We start from the raw sequence: 22,699 nt of genomic DNA on the forward strand, positions 1-22,699 counted from the left end.
GATTCTTCCTACAGCATACAGATCATTAGGAAACTTCTAAGCAATCAAGTAATGTGGGACTGATGAAATTACTCAATCAATGCATGGGCTGAGAGAAGCAGCATAATACAGGATTGCACAGTTTTGACACGGTAACCCTGCCCCTTTCTTTTTTATATAAGGGTAAGGAAAATTATAGTGGAGTCGATTCATTTCACCATTTTCACAAGAGTGCTTAATGTAGTCTTTCTGAACTGCCAGTTCCTATTTATAATAGCAGGGCAGCAGAAACGTACAGGCTATAAGCAGCCCCACCAATGTTTAAAATATGATAGAGGAAAACCTTTCTTTTTAAATGTGCACATGTACATATGCACAGACCTTCTCTAGAGATCAAAACCACAATCTGTACACAGAAGACAGGAATATGAAAAGGCATTATCACAGATACCAGTCACTGTATCCCTCCCACTGACATCACCAAGTTGTTAATGTCTACTCACTAAATGGTAACATTTTTTTGGCATTGTCTAAGAGAGGACTGATAAAACACTTTGAGACAGAAAGCATCCTTTTACAGGAAACACATAAAATAAAACATAGGCAGGCAAGAGAGTTTGTGCATTATATTGAAAAAAGTATGCCCTATTAGGAAAAGGGTATGCACAGGTTATTCTTATGTTATTTCTTATGACCATCTGCCCCTCAAACATGGGAAAATATTTTCCACTTGAATATCTTAGCACTGCAGAATGAAAAAAAAGATAACGCATTTATTCTATCTGTTGCCTAAGGCATCAGAACTACCACTAGTAGTATTTCTTTTCCCTTGAACTGAGCATTTTGGTTTTTTCTTTGGCTTTGTAAGTTCTTCTGTAGTTAATTTCTTCATAGAGTATCCTGCTACTGCTTTTTCTCACTCATTTAAATAAATACAGTTTTTTGCTTATGCCTACATATTTTATACATAAATTTATTTCATACAAGTGGAAGAAAGCAAAAAGGGGTCAGAAGATGAGGTCACAAAATACAGTGGTGTTACTTGGGGCCAAATTTTCATCTGTGAGCTGTACAACTTGGAATATTCAGCTGTGTACTCATTTACTGTTAGTTCTGATTTCAGGTAATTTATTTTCAGAGTATTCATTTTAGTAGATGTAAAGCTCTGTGTACCAGTTATACAGCTTGCCATTTTCATGGCAGCATAAAGCAGTCTATAAAAAGAGCTAATCCCCTTGTCAACTGTACTAATTGTCTCTCAAGACAAATTGTGTTAGAAGCAACTGCATTGGCTCTGCTAGTTTGGGTTGTTGGGGTTTGTTTGCTTTCAGTGAGGATTCACTGCGTTGATGTATCACTAACAGCATTATTAAAACAAATAATTAAAATGTGTTGCATTTATCAAATAAAACTAATAAATCAAATAAATTTTCGTTAACACGACGGGAGAAAAGCTGCCGTGTCCCCTGACGGCAGTGCAAAGGCACACGGCTCCCCAGCAGCGCTGCCTTAGCCGGGAGGATGGGCGACAGTGGATTGCAAAGAAACTCCTCATATGCGGCACAGTCAAAATTTCCCCCCAAATCCTAGGAGGTAACCGCTTGTTACAAGCTCTTGGGAAAGAAACCCTAAGACGTAACTGTCTCCTAGTGTCGCTTTAAGAGTCTGCAACTGGGAAGAATTTTAAAAGTCCTTCTCCCTTTAAAAGGAGGGCATAGAGAGATGCCTCCCGTGCAGTATTTGCTGCTCCAGTCTCACACAGCCAAAAGGACTGACCCCTGTAAAGTTGCGGTACCTAAGGGCAGCGCTGGCTCCTGGGCTCGGGGACAGCCACACGGAGGGCTGGCGCACCGCTGCCCCAAAATCGGTCCTGCGGGAAAGCTCCTGACGGCCGCGCTTCCCAAACGCTCTCCCCGCTTCCCCTTGCACAGAAACCCGCTACGGATCCCCACGACAAGCACCGGCAGACATATTTATAAAGCCAACCGCGGGGAGAGCGGCAGCTGCCCCACAGCCGGGGCCGGCACCGCCCCAGGACCGTGCCCGAAGCGCCGGCGGGACCCTGCCCCGAAATGCCCCTTCCCCGGGGCAGGCGGCGCCCGCCCGCCCTGCCGCCCCCGCTCCGCCTGCGTGCGGTGCCTGCCGATGGGCGAGCGGCCCGGGGGAAGCGCCCTCCTCTCCCAGCTCCGCTCCGCTCCCTCCCCGAGCACCCCCGGCCGGCCAGGGGGGCCGCCCGCTCTCGCCGGCCGCGGGAACCGAGCGCCACTCGGCAGCGCTTCCCAGGGATGCGCCCGCCGAGAGGGAGGGAGAGAGGGAGAGAGGGAGGGCAGCCGTGCCGGAGATGGCACGGGGAGCGATGGGATAACGGGGAGCGAGGGGCACGGGCGGCGGGGAGAGCGGGCAGCGCCGTGCTCCGGCATCAACCCGAGCTGCCCCCTGCCCTTCCCGGGGCGGAGGGGAGGGAGGCCGCTGTCCTTGCCGGGAGCGGCGGCTCCGGGAGGCGCAGACGGTGGCGGCCGGGCAGGGGGTGCCGGCGGCCGGAGCCCCCCGCCCCCGGCACGGGAAGCGCTCACGTTGCCAAACCACCTGTTCCGCCGCGGGAGAGGAGGGCGGGGAGGGAGGGAGGAAAAGTGCGGGGGGTGGGGGCTTCGCGCGGCTGTCGCCCTGGTGTGAGGAACACCGGGAGGCGCGGGGTGTCCCACGGCCCAGGGCGAGCCGGGGCAGGCGGAAGGCAGGCTGGAGCTGAGGGGCGGCGGGGAGGAACCGGGGAAGTGCCCGAGCCCTGGGCGCCCCCATCATCCGCCTCATCAAAACCTCAAGGTCTAAAGCACGCACAGTCCCCGCCGCCAAGAAACCTTTACACAGCGCGGTAGGGGAAAAAGAGGACGCCTGAGGTCCTGGTGGAAAGCAATTATAAGAGAGGACTAAACAACAAAAAAAAAAAAAAGCAAGCGATCAAGCGATAAAAGACAGTGGGGCTACGGGGGGAGGGGGAAAAGCTTCCAAGAGAGGAAAGGTTGCAAAGGAGAGCTGGAAAAGTGTCCAGCAGCACCAGCAGGCGCAGCACCCCCTTACCGATATGAATGATTGAATCTGCAATCGCCGCTTTCCAGGTTCGAGTCCAACAGACGGACACGACCAGGATGAGGGAGAAAACTTCCATCTCCTCCGGAGGTCCAGGCTTTATAACAACAGATCTCTTCGCCAAACGGTGCTGCCGCGGAGGACAGCGCGGCGCAGGAAGCCCAAGAGTTTGAGGCGCAGCCGGAGGAGCGTGTAAATCCCGATGGCTGGCGCAGAGCCGCGGCTGGTCAGGGAGCGAGCCCGGGGCTCCGAGCGCTTCTCTCCTCGGCGAAAGCCCGCGTCACTTCGCGGGGCTCCTGGGCAGCACCAGAATTGCTGGGAGCGCCGGCAGCAAATCCATCCAGCCCGGGCGCCGCCGCGGGCAGCAGACGCCTCTGCTGGTCAGACAATCCCCATCCTTCCGCCGGGTCCAGGGATCCGCTCGGTCCCGCTGCTGCACAGCAACTTCCAACCCACACCACGCACACGCTCGCACACAGACACAGACACGCAGACACACACACGGGCAGACACGCACACGCCAGCAGACACCCACAAACCCTCTTGGCCGGAGAAGCCCCAGGAGCCCGCAGCAAATAGCTCGCCTTCAGCGAGGTGGGAGGAGCGGGCGACCGAGGGAGCAGGCGATCCCGCTCCTGGCAGCCAGATTCCTGCAGGAAAAGCCCCCCCGGAGGCCAAAAAACAAAGTGAACTTCAAGGTAATGCAGATAGTAATGCAGAGATTTCCCCCCACCCTTCGCTCAGAAAAATCGCTTCCCACAACTGGAGGAAAAAAAAAAAAATAAAAATCTGCCAATGGAGCCCAGCGTGCTGTCTCTGTCGCGCAAGGTGGTGGTTGGACAGGGCAGAAGCGAGAGGAGGAGGAGTACCCGGAGCGAGGCAGAGGAAGGCAGATGATGGTCTGCAGGTTGCTTTTGGATCTTGCTTTGCTGGTGGGATGCCGAGAGAGCTGGCAGCTCCAGCACCAGCCAGCACGTTGCCTAGAAATGGATCACCTAGGAGAAGGAGAGAGAGCGAGAGATAAGTGCTATCAGCCAGAGAGGGAGAAACAGAGAGAGCGAGCGAGTGAGAGCGCTTCTCTCTAATAACCACCTCCTCCCCCTATCTGCAATACAAGGGAGAAACAATGTAGAACCCTCGTCTCCCTTGAAATCTTCAGCTGGGACTAAGGAACAGACATGGGCAAGAGTGCATACAGCCTAAAAATACATCGGGGGAGGGGGGAGAAAAAAATCTTTTTGAAGTGTTATGCTCAGTTTAAAATAATTAAAAAAAAAAAACACCCCATTTATTTAACCTTGCAACTCCAGTGTGGGGATGAAGTTCAAAGCTAGAGGGGCACTTCTGCTTCTCAGTCTTTGACAACTGAGTCAGGGACATTACTTGAAGGGGAAAAGGAAAAAAAAAAAATCAGGGACACCTGGCCTCTAGGGGAATATGAAGACCTAAAAATCTATTAATATTACTTTAATTATCTATGTTCTTGATGGAATTTTGCACAGCTCTTTAAAGCAGTGAATTAGCTTTTTTCTTCCTCTCTCTTTAGGTAATGGAGAAATTTCTATGGGAAACATTTAGAGCACACTTTTCAAGCTCAGGGTTCTATGAATTCATTAACCGATTAATCCTCAGACTTCTCGTGCTGTAGTTAAATACATTATCCCCATTACACAGACAGAGAATTGTACAGAGAGGTTAAGTATGTTCCTATAAAACAGTCTAAATCCCCACTTTATGTCTTAATACACTTTTTCTTCTGACTTTGATTTTTCTAGTCCCACCAGAGACAAGGAGGAGAAATCAAAGAATTGCTCATAACATAGCAGTTTATATCCTAAACTCACACAAACCATTGATAAGTCCTGGTAGTCAAGAGATCAAAAGGTTGATCAACCCTTTTTCTTCACAAGGAATCTCTTTTGAAGGCATCTTCTTAGTTATAACACTTCTTAATTCATCATACCCAACTTGTAAATTTCTCCTCTTTCTCTTGACTTGCATATGTCTTCTTTCAGCTGTGGGACTGGTTGGCAAAAACAGTTGTACGCCTATAAAATGTAAGGATTTAGTTCAAGAGGGAGAAATAAGCATTTCGAGAAAAGCTAAACTAAACCAATGGCAAGATAATTGACTGTGCCAAAAGAAAAACGAAAACAAGCCAAAGCAAAATAGCCAACACCACCAAGAAAAAGCACCAGCAGCAGTTTTGACTTTGCTTAGGTCCACCTTGGCAGGAGAGAACTTCTCTAGAAATGGTAGCACCCAAAAATGCTTTAAGCCCAATCCAAAGCACAAGTCAGGGCTCATCTTTTCACAGGTTGGAATGGACTCTCTCTCTTCTAAGACCTGAAACAAATCACAACTAGAATTGCTGTAGAGACCAAAGGAAAGGTATGTAAAGAGAACAATAGATGAGCAGTGTGACCTAAAGTCTCACAAATTATGCCACTCACATGCTGCATTTTTCCCTATCATCTGTACAAGTCACAGATGTATTATCAATAAGGGCAAACAGTAAAAAAGAGTGGTTTTTTCCTACAAATGTCAATTTATGCATAATATCAGTGAATGTAATGGGCATTAATTTTACAAATAATAAACTCCAATTAATCTGAGAAACTTCGAGAGCTGCTTGAGTCATTATTACTTCCTCACAAAAGAAGAGAGTTCACAAGAAATGTTAATTCACTTCTTTGGGGGGCATGTCAGAGCAGTATTCTTTAATAATGTACAATGCACAGTAGGCAGAATAGGAAATGTAATGGAAACCTTTGGAAAATTATAACTTTTTAATCCTCAGTTTAGATATTATGAAGAATTTGAGGTCTTATCTAGGAACCAGATATCTTTACTGACTCTTTAAAGCATATAGTACCCTGAACTGGCCACACTAAATGGAATTTTTTGCAAAAGTCTGTAGACAGATATAAAAGAACACAAGAGGCAGCCAAGAGTTTGCCGCTCACAAATACCCTCTAACTAATTAAAAAAATAATTTCCAGTGGAGCTCAAAATAACAATTCCAGTGGTAAAGAACACCATGTAAAAATTTGAAAGAGACTTAAGTAAATTTAAAAAAACTAATTGAAATAAAATTACTTTAAATAATGAACACATTGTTGATTTAATATACATCCATCACAGAGATAAAGTAATTTTCACTTCCATTCTCTTTAATACTCATTAAAAACAAAAAGTCATGTCACTCATTCAAACAGAGTGAAAAAAATCTCATGCTATGTGGCTAGCTCAAGGTATCATAAAAATATTGAAAAAGAGTAGTTGTCTTTTCTATTCAAATAAAAAAAAAAATAGCCAAAAGTTAAATCTAGGGGAAAGAAGAATTTCAGAACCGAGTCACCAATACTGTGAACATATCCTAAAAAATAATGGGCACATCCAGGCCCCTAAAAAGCCATAAGCACCGAGCTCAGGTCTTCAGTGACAGCTGCCTCGGGCACTGTGGAAGCTCAAGTCCCACAGGTTTCAGCCATGCCAGAGTTCCTTCACTGCAGCTTCCCTCCCAAACACCCTCGGTTCCATCAGCATCACTCCAGCTCCACCGCTGGCCGCTGTGGACAAGCGCCACCAGCCCTGGTTTCCACCAACCAGGGGACGGGTTCTCTTCTTTCCAGTAGCCTGGCTCCAGTGTGTTTCCAGCCCGTTTCCACGGCTCAGCTGTTACAGTGCTGCACATTAATGCAGCCCCTGGAGGAGCAGCAAAGAGAGGATGTTCTTGTAAAACAGAGGCAGTGGGGGGAAAATGGGCCTGTCTGAAGTTTGTTGCCTCACACCCACATACAACACCCTGCTACCTCAAACAAGACAACCTGGGACCTGAGCTTCTGTCTACAGAGGACAGAGTGCTAAAACCAAAAGTTTCACCTGCTTTTCAGTCATCTAAAACCTTAATTTTGATTATATAATGCCCCTTTTCCCGTCTCTTTGGCTATACAAGCAGCTCTGACCATGGAGAGGTCAACTTCTCTTTTGTTTAGTTCTAAGTCCCAGGAGATCCTTCAGGTGTTTGAAGAAATTCAGATAGTGATAAGACAGGCACACTTACAACCTTCAGTTTTGGCAGATAAACATAACAGCTAAGCCTTACAATTACAGTCCTAAATTCCATAGGAAGTACTACTTTTCTCACACATGAACACATCTTTTGCACATCAGAATTTGACTATTTCTGTCCAAGTGTATTGCCTAAACTTCAAAAAATGTTTAAGGAGATGAAATCAAGTTCCACCTTGGGTTAGTCCACCAGTCCATTTGCTCCAACACCTTTCTCCGGAAGTTACTGATTCAGAGAAAAAAACCATACCAAGAAGTATACGCACATCTGACTGTTCTTCACAGTTCAGAGCAGGAAAGGGAATAGGAGAAATTCCTTCCTGACTCTACTAAGTCTTCATCCCCTGTCAGTTAACATTTTCACCTTAGCTTGCATAGTATAAATCTTAGTGGACATTGAGTTAACCTAAAAAAAAAAATAAATAATACAGGGAAAAAAAAATCAAAAACAAACCAATGAAGCAGCAATTAACTTGGTGACCTTCTGTGAATTCCAGCAGTGTCAACTGGCCAAGAAGAATAACATCTCTTTTGCTTACCTCTTATTGATTCCACTGTCTTTCATAAAATAGTTCAATATTATTGCAATAAGAGGTGGGATTAAAAAGAACAGATCATCTGTGGCAGGAGACTATCATTAATCACAAATACACAACAGTCACATGAAGTTTTAACAGTTATCCAAACTGTTATTGATGCCATCTAAACATGGGAGAAAAACCTCCACCTACTATTGCTAAGATTTGTTTCTATTTATGGAATTTTTAACATAATTTGTTGTCATTTTCATTGTATTCGCTGCTTCTTCTTTGAGGTCTTTGTCGTCATTTTTAAAACGAATACTCCTGATGAGAAAATTACCAGTAATTCTGCCAATCTCCACACTTGTTGTTGGCTTTTTATCTCTCTTCAGATGACATTGGAGGTTGAGATTTGTCCCCAAAGAGTAACATTGTAGATGAGATGCAGAACCCTGTAACATCTTTAATACTACAACTCCAGAAAGATAACAAGCAGACCCAGCAACCAGATCAGCACAGGCAGCTCCCTGTAGAGTTTCAATGGGCACAGGATCTCCCCATAAGGATACCTGTCCCAGATCATATGCTAATTTATATGATGCAAAAATTTATATGAGGCAAAAAAATACTAATATTAATTCTCTCTTTGTAATTATTATCATGTAGGCTCTGAGAAGGGCTACCTGAATTAAAACTTGGTATACTTAAGGCTGGACAGATAAGTACTTCATGACTTTAAAACAACCAACCATGGGGCCTCCAACCCGTAATTTATGTAGGGCAACATGTTCCATTTGACAACAGCATTTCAATCTAAATAACAGTTTCCCCCCATTTTTAAAACACAAACTGACAAATATCCCTCACCTTGCAGTGCTGTATTTTTTTCCTAAATGCTTGCATTCTAAAAGTGCTGATATACAGCAGCTGAGTGACAGACCTACCAAGAGACCATGTGCCACAAGCAAATGTTCCTGTGCCACCGAGCTGGTGCCCAGACTGTCGGGGAAGGCTGCTCGCTCCAAGAGGTTACTTGAGTTGACACATCCACTCAGTCTTTGCTTTACCTGGCAGAGCTTCAAACAAGAAGTCATCTGGGAGGGCTTTAGTTAAGTGGACATCTGTCCATTAGGAAATAGACTTGCTTCAGTGACCGCCAAATAACCTTTAAATTAAAGCTTTCTCCTACTGCCAACTTTTAGGTTGTTCTCTGTATTATGAGAGAGGTCCAGGTTAATAAGACCATTCCAATTCTAAGTAGTGGCCCAGACACTGACTCCATCTGTCCTGTCACACTTGGAGTGAGGCATACACTCTTGGGCCTCTGTCATCCTTCTTGAATAAAGGGGATATTCTTGCCTTTACTTAATGGAATAATTTGAGGATAAATACATTCATTTTTAAAAATGCAAAGTATTTTACATTTTTACCAATATCCTTCATTCAGTTTCTGCATAGTTTAAATATGTGAATGTGTGTATGTCTGCAAGAGTGTGTGTGTGTGTGTGTGTATGTATGTGCACGTGTAGATAGGTAAATAGATAGAAAGCAATTTCATTTGGCCATTATAGAAATAAACAGAACATTAAATATTTGCTGCATTTCAACAGTGTGCATGATGTGGCCTTGAATATCTTACCACAAAGGAATGCATCACAAAACCAGAGTTAACTGAGGTAAACAGAATCAAGAGTTATTCTGCTGGGCTGGAGAATTGAGGAAAAAAAAAAAGAGCATCGATGCAGTACATAGTAAGGATTTCAAATCTTTCTGCTTTTTCAAAAACTACAATATGGTTGAATTTCATTGAGAGCTTGTGTTTTATCCTTTAGCCTCACTACACAAAACTCAGAAAGTGGTTATGAAGTAAAGTCAACCCTTAGAGCAACCAGTGTTATCAAGTGATTTAGCAGGGACTGCTGCTGAGGTAGATTTATTTTGTCTCCATTTAAACTCATGTTATAGATCTCCTCTGTTGCCTGAGCCATCCTGTGATGTACCTTGCTTAGAAGCTATTAGGCTGCTGGAGAGAGGAGGACACAGGGCTTAAGAGTCATAAGGTTTATTGGGCATGGTCTGAACAGAAAAAGAATAAAACACTACCACCTTGAGAAAAGAAAACAGAAGTGGTGTCAAGTTATTAATTTCACTGGTACCAGAGCAAATGTGATGCTCTCAGATACATGGATATGTAACATCTTTGCAGTCTTATCTATGTTAAAGGGAAACCAGAGAATAAAATTTCTCTTCTTTTGCTGCTCCTGCCCAGAGAGTATTAAGGCAAATTCTTCTAATGCCAAATCCTTCCTGTCTCTGTAATCACCCAGCTAGCTGTCCTCCTCAGTGTCTCAGACTCTCACTCAAACTCCCTGTTATTCAGCGCTTTGCACAGTTGTCCTCCAAATCTTTCCTGGTGCCTCCCAAAGATGCTTTACTGTACCTCTACATGGTAAATACACAGTTTCACTTTTCTTTCTTGCTGGCATTCCAGCCCTTCTAATATTGCTCCTCCTATTATTCCCAACACAGTCATGGCCTTCGTTGCTACCATCCCTTTGCCCCTTCTTTTCCTTCCTTTCAAGAGCTATAGAAGGGTGAAAGACATGCAAGGCACTCTGCCAAAGCCACCTCACATTTATGCTGGGTGAAAAGCAAGTCACAAAAGGAGGGGAAAGCCTGTAAGGGAAGCAAGAGAAGCAGGGAATATGCTGACAGCTGCAGACACAGGTACAGTTTGTACCTGTGGATTCTCTATTGGCAGCAGGAGCGGAGTGACTTTCAGCAAGTGCTTGGACAGGTTTGAGAACCTGGGTAGGGCATGACTGGCAGTGAGAGTGCAGAGACAGCACTCCTAGCAAGTGGCCAAGGATATGGGTGTGTTTTTTGTCCCATGTCTGTGCACTTTACTCCCAGCTCCTCTCCCAACACCCACTGATGACTTTAGGCTCATTCTAGGCACAGGCTAGAAGCCACCACCACCATTTGGAGAAGCCAAATCAGACCCTGGAGAAGATGTGGACAGAGGAGAAGTCAGGAAGGCTGGGAAGCTGTCTTTGAAAACACGACGCGTTACTGTGGAGAGGAATCTGTAAGAAAGCTTTGATGACAGACAGCAGAGCAGTGGCAGAGCACAGTGAAGTCACAGTTCAGATCCAGGCAGCTCTTCATTCAGCCTTTTAGTGTCACATGGCTGGAGGACTCCGACTATTCTGGGTACTACGTGGAGTGAAAGAGCCAGCCGAGAGGAAACCATTTTAACTGGTCTCTTTCCACGCCTTCACTGCTGCTGAGAAGAGAGGAGGCAGTTTCAACTGTGACAGTAAAAGAAAGGCCAGTTGGAAGTCATCACTGAACCAGAAATGCCACATGCTGTTTGCTTTGTATAATGCAAGACCAGATTCAGCTCAGTCTTTCCTGCTGCCAGTGGTGGAAGAGATAATCGGAAAAGCGCAGTATTGGAGAACAGAATTACTGTTGCTCTGGGAGCCCCTGGATGCAGCAGGGGAAAACCTGGCACACTAGATTCTTTTACCTGTTAGGAAAAGGTAGCAGGAAACCTGTTAAATCTGGTGGTTTAGCAAGAATAGAACTCAATTTTTTGTGAAAGAGAAATAGTGCAGACATTGCTGGTTATTTAACACTGTAGTTAGGCTGACACCTGCAAAGCTCTACATATTCCTCTATTGCACCTATTTTTAGTAATAATCATTAATGTTGTGTTACTGTTATATTGAGAATACTAGCAAGACTAAGATTGCATTTTGGCAGATACTGCAAAAAAAGCATAGCAAAATAATCCTCACCGCAATACAGTACATTCTGATTGCACAAGAATAACTAGAGTTGAGAAGAGAAACAAAAAAGGCAAACATATTCCCAAGATCCTATGTAATAAAATCTGAAGCCGAATTTGAATTTCCCAAGTTGCAGTACAGGAAAGTCCTCACCAAATCTATCCACTCTCTCCTGGTACATTAGAAGATTCTCTGGTCTCCTTCCAAGCAGCAGCAATGCAACGAAAAATCACTTTTACCTGTAAAATGACATGTTTTTTTACCAGGATCCCAGAAACATTTGATAAGTTCTTGTAACACAAGATCCGAACTATGAGTGCAGTCCTTCCTGTCTGCTGACTTTTAAAAAAAGGAAATTCTCAGTACAAAATAAATCTCATGTCTTGCCTACGATTTTCTCTCCAGTACAATTATTGGTGCTGGTTTTTTTTCAAAAGCATTAACTGAACCAAATGAAAAGCCAGGTACAAAAAGATGGCTGATAAATTTGAGACCTGAATAAGACTACTTTTTATGTGAAGAGTCAAAAAATTCTCCAGAAGGCACCAATTGGTCATCACATATTGGATATTATTATGTCTATTAGTCTCTGAAAGAATTTTCCCTTCACAGATGAGAAAAATATGTTTCCATATCTAGGAGTCTCTAACCATTCTTCATGATGCATGTTTTCCCAGTGTTACTTTTGGTACTAATCCCTCACCTTTCCTTCCTTCCCTTCTCCCCAAAAGACATATTAAATCAAGGTAACTGAAATAACCTATTTGAAATTTCTTTCTTTGATGCATTAAACATAATTTCCTTCTCTCTGTGTTTTCATCATAACAAACAGCATCATTATAGTTGACATTTACCTTATTCCACAGGATTTCTGTCATAAATTAAGAAAGAACCATTAGATCTGATGACATGGCAAGGGAAAAAGTACCTAAATAACATGATGAATTATTTGTGGTGATTTTTAGGATAATTCAACTTTGTCTGTACAGTACCTAAAATTAGAATAAACAACCTATTTTTCTCAGTTGGACTGGCTTCTGCAAGTGCTTTTCACATAATATTTACCCTGTATAACCATCCCAACAGGGCTGGAAAGGCTATAGAGCTCTGAAGTGCTACTATTTCAATGAAAGCCAGTCAGAAAGACTTAATTTCAAAGAGGCTTTTGAAAACATACAATTCTAATAAAACCCTACAATATATGGGGGAAAAAAAAAGGAAACAAAGTAAAATTACCTTCCTATTATGACCTACTTTTCATTGATGCCTACTTCATTTGCTTAGAATTACTAACAAGTGAATTTTGAAAAGCAAAAACTGCATATTCTGTTTTGACTAGGTTAAACATTTTGTTCACATTAGTGAAGTCATGCTGATAAATTGAAACAATTCCTATTAGCATGACTGCAAAATGTGTTTTGGATGATTCTAGATAGTGAATGTTCATGCATCATCCCTGTTGCACAGACAAAAATGCTGCAATATCTATTTACATTACAAGCTTGCCAACTATTACTGTAGTCCATGCTCTCTAATGTATTTTCTCTTTTTAATGTTTACTCTTCTACCTCTTTTTCATCAGTTTATATCACAAAACATAAGCAAATTCATCACTGAGGATGGTAACCAAGCACCCCCTTCCACTGTCGTTTACCTTTCAAGTCTGTGGTCTATTTTGAAGTGTCAAGCCGTAACAATAATTTAGGTCTTTTAAGTGTTATTTGTAATTAATATTTTCTTCCCTCTAGGAATTAAGAGTATAACCACACTCCTGCCTCAGAAGTTCCTCTACGAAGCCTCATTTTATTCTTCCAAAAAGAAGATATTGCCAGTAATGAATGGCTCCATAACATTCAGGACTTCCATTTGCCATTTGGCTGTGGAAAAAGGGGAGGTGTTCAATAATGCTTGCCTATGTTACACTGTAACAAAATAATTCCATCCTCAAGCAAGGTCTGAAAGAAAAAGCTGAGCACTTTATGCACCTTGTAAAAGCTACCCACCTTCTAATTACCTTGTTAGACAATCCTCCAAGTAGAGTAACTGTGCAAATGCATATAAATTATTCTTTTAGATAAGCAACCAAATGTTTTATGATCCTCCTTGCACAAGACTGAATGGACTTCCACTGACACATGAGCTACTTACTCAAAAAGCTGCAAACCATTTAGCCTGAATATCTGTCCTGATTGCATATTTCTCTTGGGTATCAAAAAGTTATTCAGGTTCAGTAAGCTCCACTTCACCAAAGATCTTCTGTTAATTCTGTGCTTTTCCCCACTTTTATTCTCTTTGATATATATATGGACATGGTGAGACGTTTATGCAAATCCACAGAGTTCTGGCCCTTTAATATAAATTGCTCCTCAAGTAATTGCAGGGAAGTGCAGTGGGATTGTGCAAGGAGTGAAGGACAGGTGACAGTGGCCTGAAAATGAGATTGTGGCCCTTGATCTGTCCAAGCTAATTGATGAGCTGCAGTGCCAGACTCTAAACTGTCACTCTTGCAAAGCAAATTCCACACTGAGAGAGGAAGAACCCAGTGAGGGGGAAACAATAATTGCATTAAATCTCATTTAAAACATTTTTGACAGGTGAATCTTGGCACAAAGCGGAAAGCAGTAAATCACCTCAGGGGTTTAAAACTCTGGATGTATCCAGAAAGTTGTGTTAGCATCACAACTTGGTTACCCAACTCCCTTTTAAATCTGTTAAAGTCTCAACTAAATTGAGGCTAAACACATCTGCTCCACTCTCTGCTTCAGAGAGTTTCAATCAAATCAGAGACTTTTCCCATATACAGAAAGCTGAACACACAAATACGAGTTTAAAGGACTGGAATTTGAGGGCATATGATTTGTCTATCAGTTCCCCATGGCAATTTTTACCTCTGTTCTTAAAAAATATGAAGCAGAAAAATCAATAATCCATAGGCACTGCCATGTCTCCTTTTTGAATGTCCAAGTTCAGTGGAGAAAAAAGAAAGTACTTAAGCAGATGACAGAGAATAAGCAACTTTACTAAACACCTTGTCAGAGAAATTCTTCTACCCCCAACTTTGGATGAAACTACCAGGCACAATATAAAGCAGAAGTCGTCTCATTACAAAGGCAAATCAAGCAGTTCCTCCTTTGTAAATGAAAATTTTGCAAGAATTTGTCAAGTTTGGACTTGGGCTTAAATATAGTCATTAAATGTGTTACCAGTGTCACAAAATGTGAAATTTGACAGGCTAAACTGAGTTAAAACAAACCAAGTAATGAATTAAGTACTTCAGACTAATTAGCTCTGTCTTCTATCAAGCTAAGTATAAAATAAGAACTATTTCTATATAAAAAAATCAGACTTCCAGTAGAATGAAACAAGAACTGAAATTTTGGGTCTACTCAGGGGAGCAGAAGTAAGGGAATCATCTCTCCTATTTGTTGGAAAGTCACCTTTAAAGAAAGAAAGAAAAAGAAGTCTCTAAGGACTTATCACAAAAGCATCCGGAGAAAGCAAAACCATGCAGTTTCCTATGCAGCAGTATGATATCCTTCTAGTATTTTTTATTAAGGGGGACAGATCACAACATGTTGCTACTCTGGATGACTTTTGTTATCCAAACTCATGTATCCAAACTCATGTATAAAATAACACAAGACTGCAGATGTCCCCTATTGGCTCTTCTTCTGTGTACCTATGTTATTTTTTAAATTGTCCCCCAGTATTCTTCAAGATTTAAAAAAGTGCTTCTTTGCTTTTTTGAGAATTGCAGGACAGTGCTAGCTTTGGCATAGTTGAAGATAACCAAAGCAGGAGGAGGGAACTTCAATAAACCCTATGAGGAGTAATACTAAACTAACGGATGGATGGGAATTTGGAATCCCATGTTAGTTTTCTGTGGTGTACAAAGAAATAGAAAGGGGCTCACCCAAGACTGGTGCAAATTTGAATAGCTGGTTGCAGGTTTGCCAAACAAAAGCAAAACCTCAAGTTAAAACCAAAGCATTCCATGGTACACTGCTGTAAAAGTAAAAAAAAAATTAAAAACCCAATATCATCACATATAAGCTGTAAGGCAGCACAGTGGCTGGAACCTGAATCTCTGTGCACCAGATGAGCCCCTGAATTATTATGCTACAAATAAGGTCTGGCTGAATGTTGCTGTGGTTCTCTGTGCGAGGACCTGGCCAGAGCAGAAACATTTGCTTTGCCCAGGTAACCCAGTGGCTGGCAGGACAGAGGCTCTCATACTCACTGAGGTCCAACACAGCAAGGGTGAAAATGCAGCACTCAGTACTCTTTGGTGCAGTAATTTAAACAATGCACCTGAGCTTCTCCTGACAGAGCTGTCCCACTTTCTATAAATAATGCTCTAGCTGAGGGAGACAGACTCTGTGCTTAGGCCATTCTCACCTATGATTTAATTTCAATTTTCTGCTTTTGTTGTGAACGGTCCTGTCCCTAAAAGCACCAGCTATAGTAAGATTTCTTTTTTTCACCCTTTTTTTTGTTTGTTTGTTTTTGTTGTTGTGGGGTTTTTTTGGGTTTTTTTTTGTGGTTGAGAATGCACTTGGTAAGGTTTAAGATTAATTACAAAAAGGGATAATATAAAAAATTTTAAAATCTCTGTAAAATACATTGCTTCCATTACATACTAAATCCATATATATTATAAACATCCCCATGATTTTTTTAAGGCATTAGAAGTTGCCACAGTGGAGTACACCAGTGGCACTGAAACTATTCTGTATTTTCAACTTCAGTTTTAAAAGTGCTGACAGACATAAGGTGAAAGACAAAGATGTGCACCATTCTTGGTTTAAAAAAACCCAAACAAAACAAGACATTCAAAAAGTAAAAATGAAAGAGTATAGATGAAAGCATCAATGGTATTTTCAGTTGGTCTTTATAAGAGTTTGCAGTAAAAGTCAAGTAGAAGAGCCAATCCCCAACCTGATGCATTCCCAGCAGGTTATAACCATTAAAAGGAAAGCCAGTCTATAACACAGAGACTCCTCCCTGAACTCCAGCCTAATATCAAAGTGACTAACCTTTGTTTCAGCTCCTTTTAGTACATCTAGAGGAGGGACGAGAATGCTTTATGTGTGGGAAATTGCCAGGGAGACAGAGAAACAGGGTCAGTATTTAGCAACAAGTAACACTCCCCACTGCTCTTGGCTGTTTGTACAATTTCCACTCCTTGGTAGAAGTCAGTTGGAAAAATCTTTAGAGAGAAAAATCTGAAAACTATGCCATTGGCAGAGTTAATAATCTGCTATAAAAAAAGAGAAAAATTGAAAACTATTAATAAAAACTAAGTGTTAATGATGAATAATAGTTCTCGGGAAATTTTTGGATGCTTGATTTTTAACCAAAATTACATTCTGCATAAGCATCCTCATGCAACTGAATCTCCACACACATTTCCAAAATATGCAACTTGGCCTCAAATAAGGGAAGGAGGCATGCTTCCAAAACATCTCATCCAGTTAGCAACATTTTTGATAGCAAACCATCAGACAGGAGACCTCTAACTCTCCAGTTTTCTGGTAAACATACTGCTTGAGGATTTCTGATGGACATCTCCAGTCCACACTGTCTCAGAGTTTCACATAATGTAGGTGAAAACTGACTCTACAAAATACATTTCCTTGCAATTTACAACAGGGCCATCTTTTTATCACAACAGCACACAACAGACAGAACAGGGATGTAAAAGACAAGGTAAGCTACTTGGTTGAGTGTTCCCTGTAAACTTCAAATATATTTACGTATGTACGTATTTTTTCCTTTCCAAGATTATTTCCTTTCCAAGTATGTAATGTCTCATAATTTGATTGTGGAACAGAGTTAAAAAGGACGGAAAAAAGTGCCCACAGTTGATAAGCAAATATCCACATATATTTACCTCAAAGTCATAATTTATAGGGACTTGGACTTTAAATTTATATGTCTACTGATACTGCATATTTGGGAGAGGATTTGTGATAGAACAAAACTATCTCAGTTTAGAGCACTGTACTGAACCTTACAACACTTCTGACATGAAGATAACTTCACCTGCATTGCTTTCATATACAGTATAAAATACAGACATGATTTGCTACTGATTTGAAATGTACCTGGGTCAGTTCTGTGTACATTGATGTGGCTTTCAGTTCTTCCTAAAATTGTATTAATATTCTCTTTCCATGTTTGATGCCATTAATATTCATATGACAAAATGTTACACTGACTAGGCAGCCAAGCAAAGTCCATTTCTTTATAGGGAAAAATCTGCAAGTTCCTTGAAAGATGCAATAATTTTGAGGCTTCATCAGGACCTCTCAAACAAAGCTGCCAAAAGTCAAATATGTGCTTATATCAGCTTGACCTAAAGAAGTTACCAAAAAAGACAGGAGGGCAAAGCTACAGCATACCACAATGAACTCCTTCCTCTCAACATTTCATTAACTTCTCTTTACTTTTAATAAGACATGTAAATATTAGTTTTATTGCATATCTTACCTACTCCCCCAAAATAGAAAGTTAAGAAAAGTAAAGAAAAAATATAGAAAAATCTCAGATAGAGTGGGAACTTTAATTCATCATGAGTCAATAAGAAAATTTTAAATTTTAACTTTTAAAGACCTTAAACTTTTTAAATTTCAGCACAAGGATACACATACTACATCTCTATATAAAAATACATATCTGCACTCATATTTCAGCAATCACATCTGCTTTGAAGTCTGCTTTCTTTTCACTGTATGAAATGTATTAAAGTGGTCCATCGTGCAAGACAAGGCTAAAAATTTCGCTTAAAATTTGCATTAATTACTAGAAAAATTAGTCTTAAATTATTCCTTAGAACACCTATTAACTATTTTCATTAACCAAGAATAGAATGATGGTAGATAAAAAAGCCAACTTGATCAAAATCAAGACCATTGCCTATACTGAAAGGTGATGGGATACCCCCTTAAGTATTTAATTTCTTTGAAAGAATGATCTTCTCTCAGCTGCTCTTTCATAGCATGGAATTTAGTGATCATGCTGAAATAAATGTATAATATCAATCAAACAACATTTAGAAAAAGTATGACTTCTGCTCCTAGTATCTCTCTCTCTCAGCCCAGAAATATTACTGAAGGTTTCTCCTCTCATTAGACTAAAATTTGCTGAGTTAAACTTATACTTACCTCAGTGCTTATAATTTTGGCTAAAACACAAAAATACTCTGGTCAACAGCAAACTATCATCAAGAGCATGGATGAATCACAGTTCTGCAAATCTTGGAAATAATTTTAAAGAGACAGATGGGAAAAAGAGCAAACTATTTGATGAAAACAATCAAAGAGATAATTACGTATCAATTTATTATTCCCTTACAAATTTAATGATAAGTATGCATTGATTATCCCTTATCAAAAATTCAATCTGCTCATTAGGGTCTAATAGCTTAATTTTTAGAAATCCTTTATGTTCATCTTTTAGACCAACAACACTACTTTGATTACCAAGAATACTGATAAGTAGGTTTGTTACCCTGACAATTATAAGGATTCATATTTTTCTAATGTAATACTCTGCTGATATTTTAATAACTCATCTAGATACATCAGACTGTTTCCACATCATTTGTTCTCTTTCAGACATCTGAATTTCTTTCAGCTGATGTATTCATTTCACTCAAAGCTGTCAATTTGTGCTGTTCCTTAAGTGCATAAAATTTCTTTAGTAATTCAATCATGTGGTTTTGCCTTCCATTTTCTAATATATATCTTGAAAGTTCACTCCTCCTCATCTGCCATTCACTTAGTCTCAGAAAGGTGTTTGCCTAAACTTTGTGCTCTTTCCAAATATTATTTCCACACCTTATTAAAGAATCTCAAGTTGCCACAGTCAGTCAACACTTAAAACATATTCACCAGCAAAGGAATTTCTTCCTTGACTGCCCCACAGAATTTAGAAAATACCTGATTTTTTTGACAGAGCTGAATAACCAAAAGTGCTAACACAGAGTCATTTATTGTAGGTCCATGAGGTCCTCTGGGTTGTGGGTGTCTTGCTAGGAAGCAAAGCAGACTCTTGCTTTTGAAAGGCAGTACTTCTCTAACATATCCCAAACCTGTCCAAGCAGTTTTCCTTCCTGTACATAGGGCCCAAGCTCATCTTGGGTTTTTGTCTGAAATCTTTCTTTGTAGCCTCTCCCAAATGTCCCACAGATGGTTCAAGAAAGCTAAGCAGCATTCACAAGAGTTCAGATAGCTTCACCAATTTAGTACTTGTTCATTCCTTTTAGTAAAGTTTCCTTTTTCTAATCCTCAGATGTCCCCTATTGGCTCTTCTTCTGTGTAGCTATGTTAATTTTTAAATTGTCCCCCAGTATTCTTCAAGATTAAAAAAAATGCTTTGCTTTTTTGAGAATTGCAGGACAGTGCTAGCTTTTGCATATTTGAAGATAACCAAGGCTAAAATGTACTCATGGACTAAATGTGCAAAATTGAATTTCAACATCCAAATTCTTATATTACATAAAAGGCTTTAAAAAGTCTATTTGAAGATGCATTACAAAAATATGTTTTGTCTTTGCCATTCTAAAATTCACTGGAGATTTCTGGGAAGGAACTGTTAAACCTACTGATTCTGAACTCAGATAACACAAGTTCCACTCAATGAGCACAAGTGTATATAACGTGGTACATTTATTATTGCAGCAGTGAGGGAATCTGGATTTCATTTCACTGATCATGGAATCATAGAACCATTGAATGGCTTGGAAGGGACCTTAAAGATTCCTAGTTCCAGCCCCCCTGACATGGGCAGGGACACCTTCCACTAGACCAGGCTGCTCAAAACCCATCCAACCTGGCCTTAAACACTTCCAGGGTTGGGACATTCACAACTCCTCTGGGCAACCTGCTACAGTGCCTCACCAGGAGCACTGCAACAAACTTTTTTCTGTTCTCCATTCTAAAACTACTCTCTTTCAATTTGAAGCCATTCCCCCTTGCTCTGTCACTACATGGTCTTGTAAAAAGTGTCTCTCCAAGTTTCTTGTAGGCTCCCTTCAGGTACTGGAAGGCCACAAATAGGTTACCCTGAAGCCTCTTCTTCTCCAGGCCAAACAATCTGAATTCTCCCAGCCTTTCCTCAAATGAGAGATGCTCCATCCCTCTGATCATCTTGGCAGCCCTCCTCTGGACCCAATCCCAGTCCATGTCCTTCCTGTGCTGGGACCCCAGAGCTGGTGCAGCCCTGCAGGTGGGGTCTGAGCAGAGCAGAGGGGCAGAATCCCCTCCCTCCCCTGCTGGGTCATGTCCAGCCTCTTATCCATCAGCACCCCCAAGTTATTTTTTTCTCTGCAATATGAATAGCTTTTCTCCTTCCTCACACTGCATATGTGTACATAATGTTGAACTTTCAGAGTAGGCAGTGACCATTACAAGCAGTTCAAGGTTTAGATCACTTTTTAAGGGATGGTCACCCACGCTTGATGGTTTTGGAAATAACACAGCATTCACCTAGTAGTACAAATTCAAAGTTAGAATATGACCAAATATTTTCAAGGTGTCTCCAGCACTCTGCATTTATTTCACATCAGAAACGACAACAAGGACAGCAAATTCCCAAGCAAAACCACTATTCCTATGAAACATAAACTTTTCCAGGGAAAATCAAAGAAATGGGCACATAAACTAACCTGACCACATTCATAAAAACGGTAAAAATGAGTATTCCAAAAATTTTCTGCAATTTTTCCACTTTAGAGCAGGGTATATAGGAAGAGCCCATTGAAAGACACCCCCTGCCACGAGGATTACCTGCACAACCAGCTTTAGGCAGTACAGACACAATCAGTTCTGCAACTCACATTAAAGGGGTAAGGTTTGCATTCGTAAACAGACAGATCTCAGTGCCTTGAATCTCAGATTTCTGGTATATTTACTTTGTGTTACAAAGTAGTATTTCAGCCTACTACTTAACTCAATCCAAACAGTAAAATCCCTGCTCATGTGAGGCATAAACAGTTAGGTCTACTGATGCTGTGTTAAACTATTTGGTCAATGCCTCAATCAAGAGGCTATCCAGTAAGGCTTTGCTGTAAATGCTAGGACACAAAAGGTGTAGAAAAAAATTCTTTCATTATTCTTGGTTTTACTTCCTCTGACAGTGAAATTTCCATTTATGGAGAATTTCTGTTCACAGAAATTAGAAAATTTCAGATCTTGCCAATCCCTTTGTCACAGATCTTTCAGGAACAGCAACAGAGTCTGATCTTATGTGTGTTTGTTGTGAAAACATCTTGGTGGCAACAACGCTGGGAATTCCATGGGTAGGGTTTTTCCTCTGACTTCTCTGTAAAATATTTATTCTCTATAAAAACATTGACACTGTGAACTTCTAGGATCAGATGCTCCTTTTTATCAGCTTCTTCTATGAAACCTACTAACACAGCCATCAGAGGGACTGCAGACCCACAGCTACACGTGCAAAGCCCTCTCTGGCTCCAGGTCATTCACTCAGTTACACATGTACACACCTATTAGTCTTAAGTGGCTTTGGATCTGCAGCTCAGGGGAATAATCCAAAAAGATTTGAGTTGCTCAGGAAAAGTTAGGGGAAGCGACAGGCCTGCAGGCTTTCTGTGCTACAGACAATACATGAAAAGGAAAGAAGTCAGTCTGACTGTTAAATATTAGATCTGCTTGCAGGGCTGCAAGACAGATTTTATGTTACAAACAAGTATACATTAAAAAGGGAGAATAAAAAAAAAACAACAAAACAAGTGGAATATAATGAATGCAGAATCCTACAAAAGAAGTCTGGGAATGGCCCATATTACTTGGAGTGACAATTTAAAAAGACAGACTTCTGATATCTTTCCCATCTCCCAAGAAGACCTCACTGTATCAACTTAACATGAAAATGCCTGTAGGACTTTATTTACAGTACTCAGAAGATGACACCAGTTCATCCAGCAGTTATATCTTTAAACAATGCAATGATAGGCCAGCAGATTCAATAGCTTTGATTTATTTTCATGGTTTTTGAAGAGGTATTTGAAGACTTTTTTGCTCCCTGCATTTCAGTAACAGATTCTGCTTAATACCAGTGTAGTGGGAAACAATGAGGAAAAAAAAAACCTGGGTTCTACTCTTTATGCAATCTACTGGTATTTTCATATATATAATTTTGTACTTGTCGCAGAGATAAGGATTTTCACTTGATTTGCACTCCTAAATCACTGGACCATTTAAAAAAAACCCCTATAAACTT

The 22,699-nt window shown here is 41.0% G+C and overlaps 1 protein-coding gene across 2 annotated transcripts in view; it reads right to left on the reverse strand.

Moving 5' to 3' along the window:
• GRID2 (glutamate ionotropic receptor delta type subunit 2) overlaps positions 1-3,142 on the reverse strand; it is a 677,452-nt gene extending 674,310 nt beyond the window's left edge. For both annotated transcript variants that reach the window (XM_058803526.1, XM_058803525.1), the window contains exon 1: positions 3,055-3,142. In XM_058803526.1, coding sequence (XP_058659509.1) covers positions 3,055-3,142 — 88 coding nt within the window. The remainder of the gene's footprint in view (positions 1-3,054) is intronic.
• Positions 3,143-22,699: the final 19,557 nt, after the last annotated feature.

This window comes from Ammospiza caudacuta, chromosome 4 (assembly GCF_027887145.1).
Source record: "Ammospiza caudacuta isolate bAmmCau1 chromosome 4, bAmmCau1.pri, whole genome shotgun sequence".
In the NCBI taxonomy this organism is placed as follows: Eukaryota; Metazoa; Chordata; class Aves; order Passeriformes; family Passerellidae; genus Ammospiza; species Ammospiza caudacuta.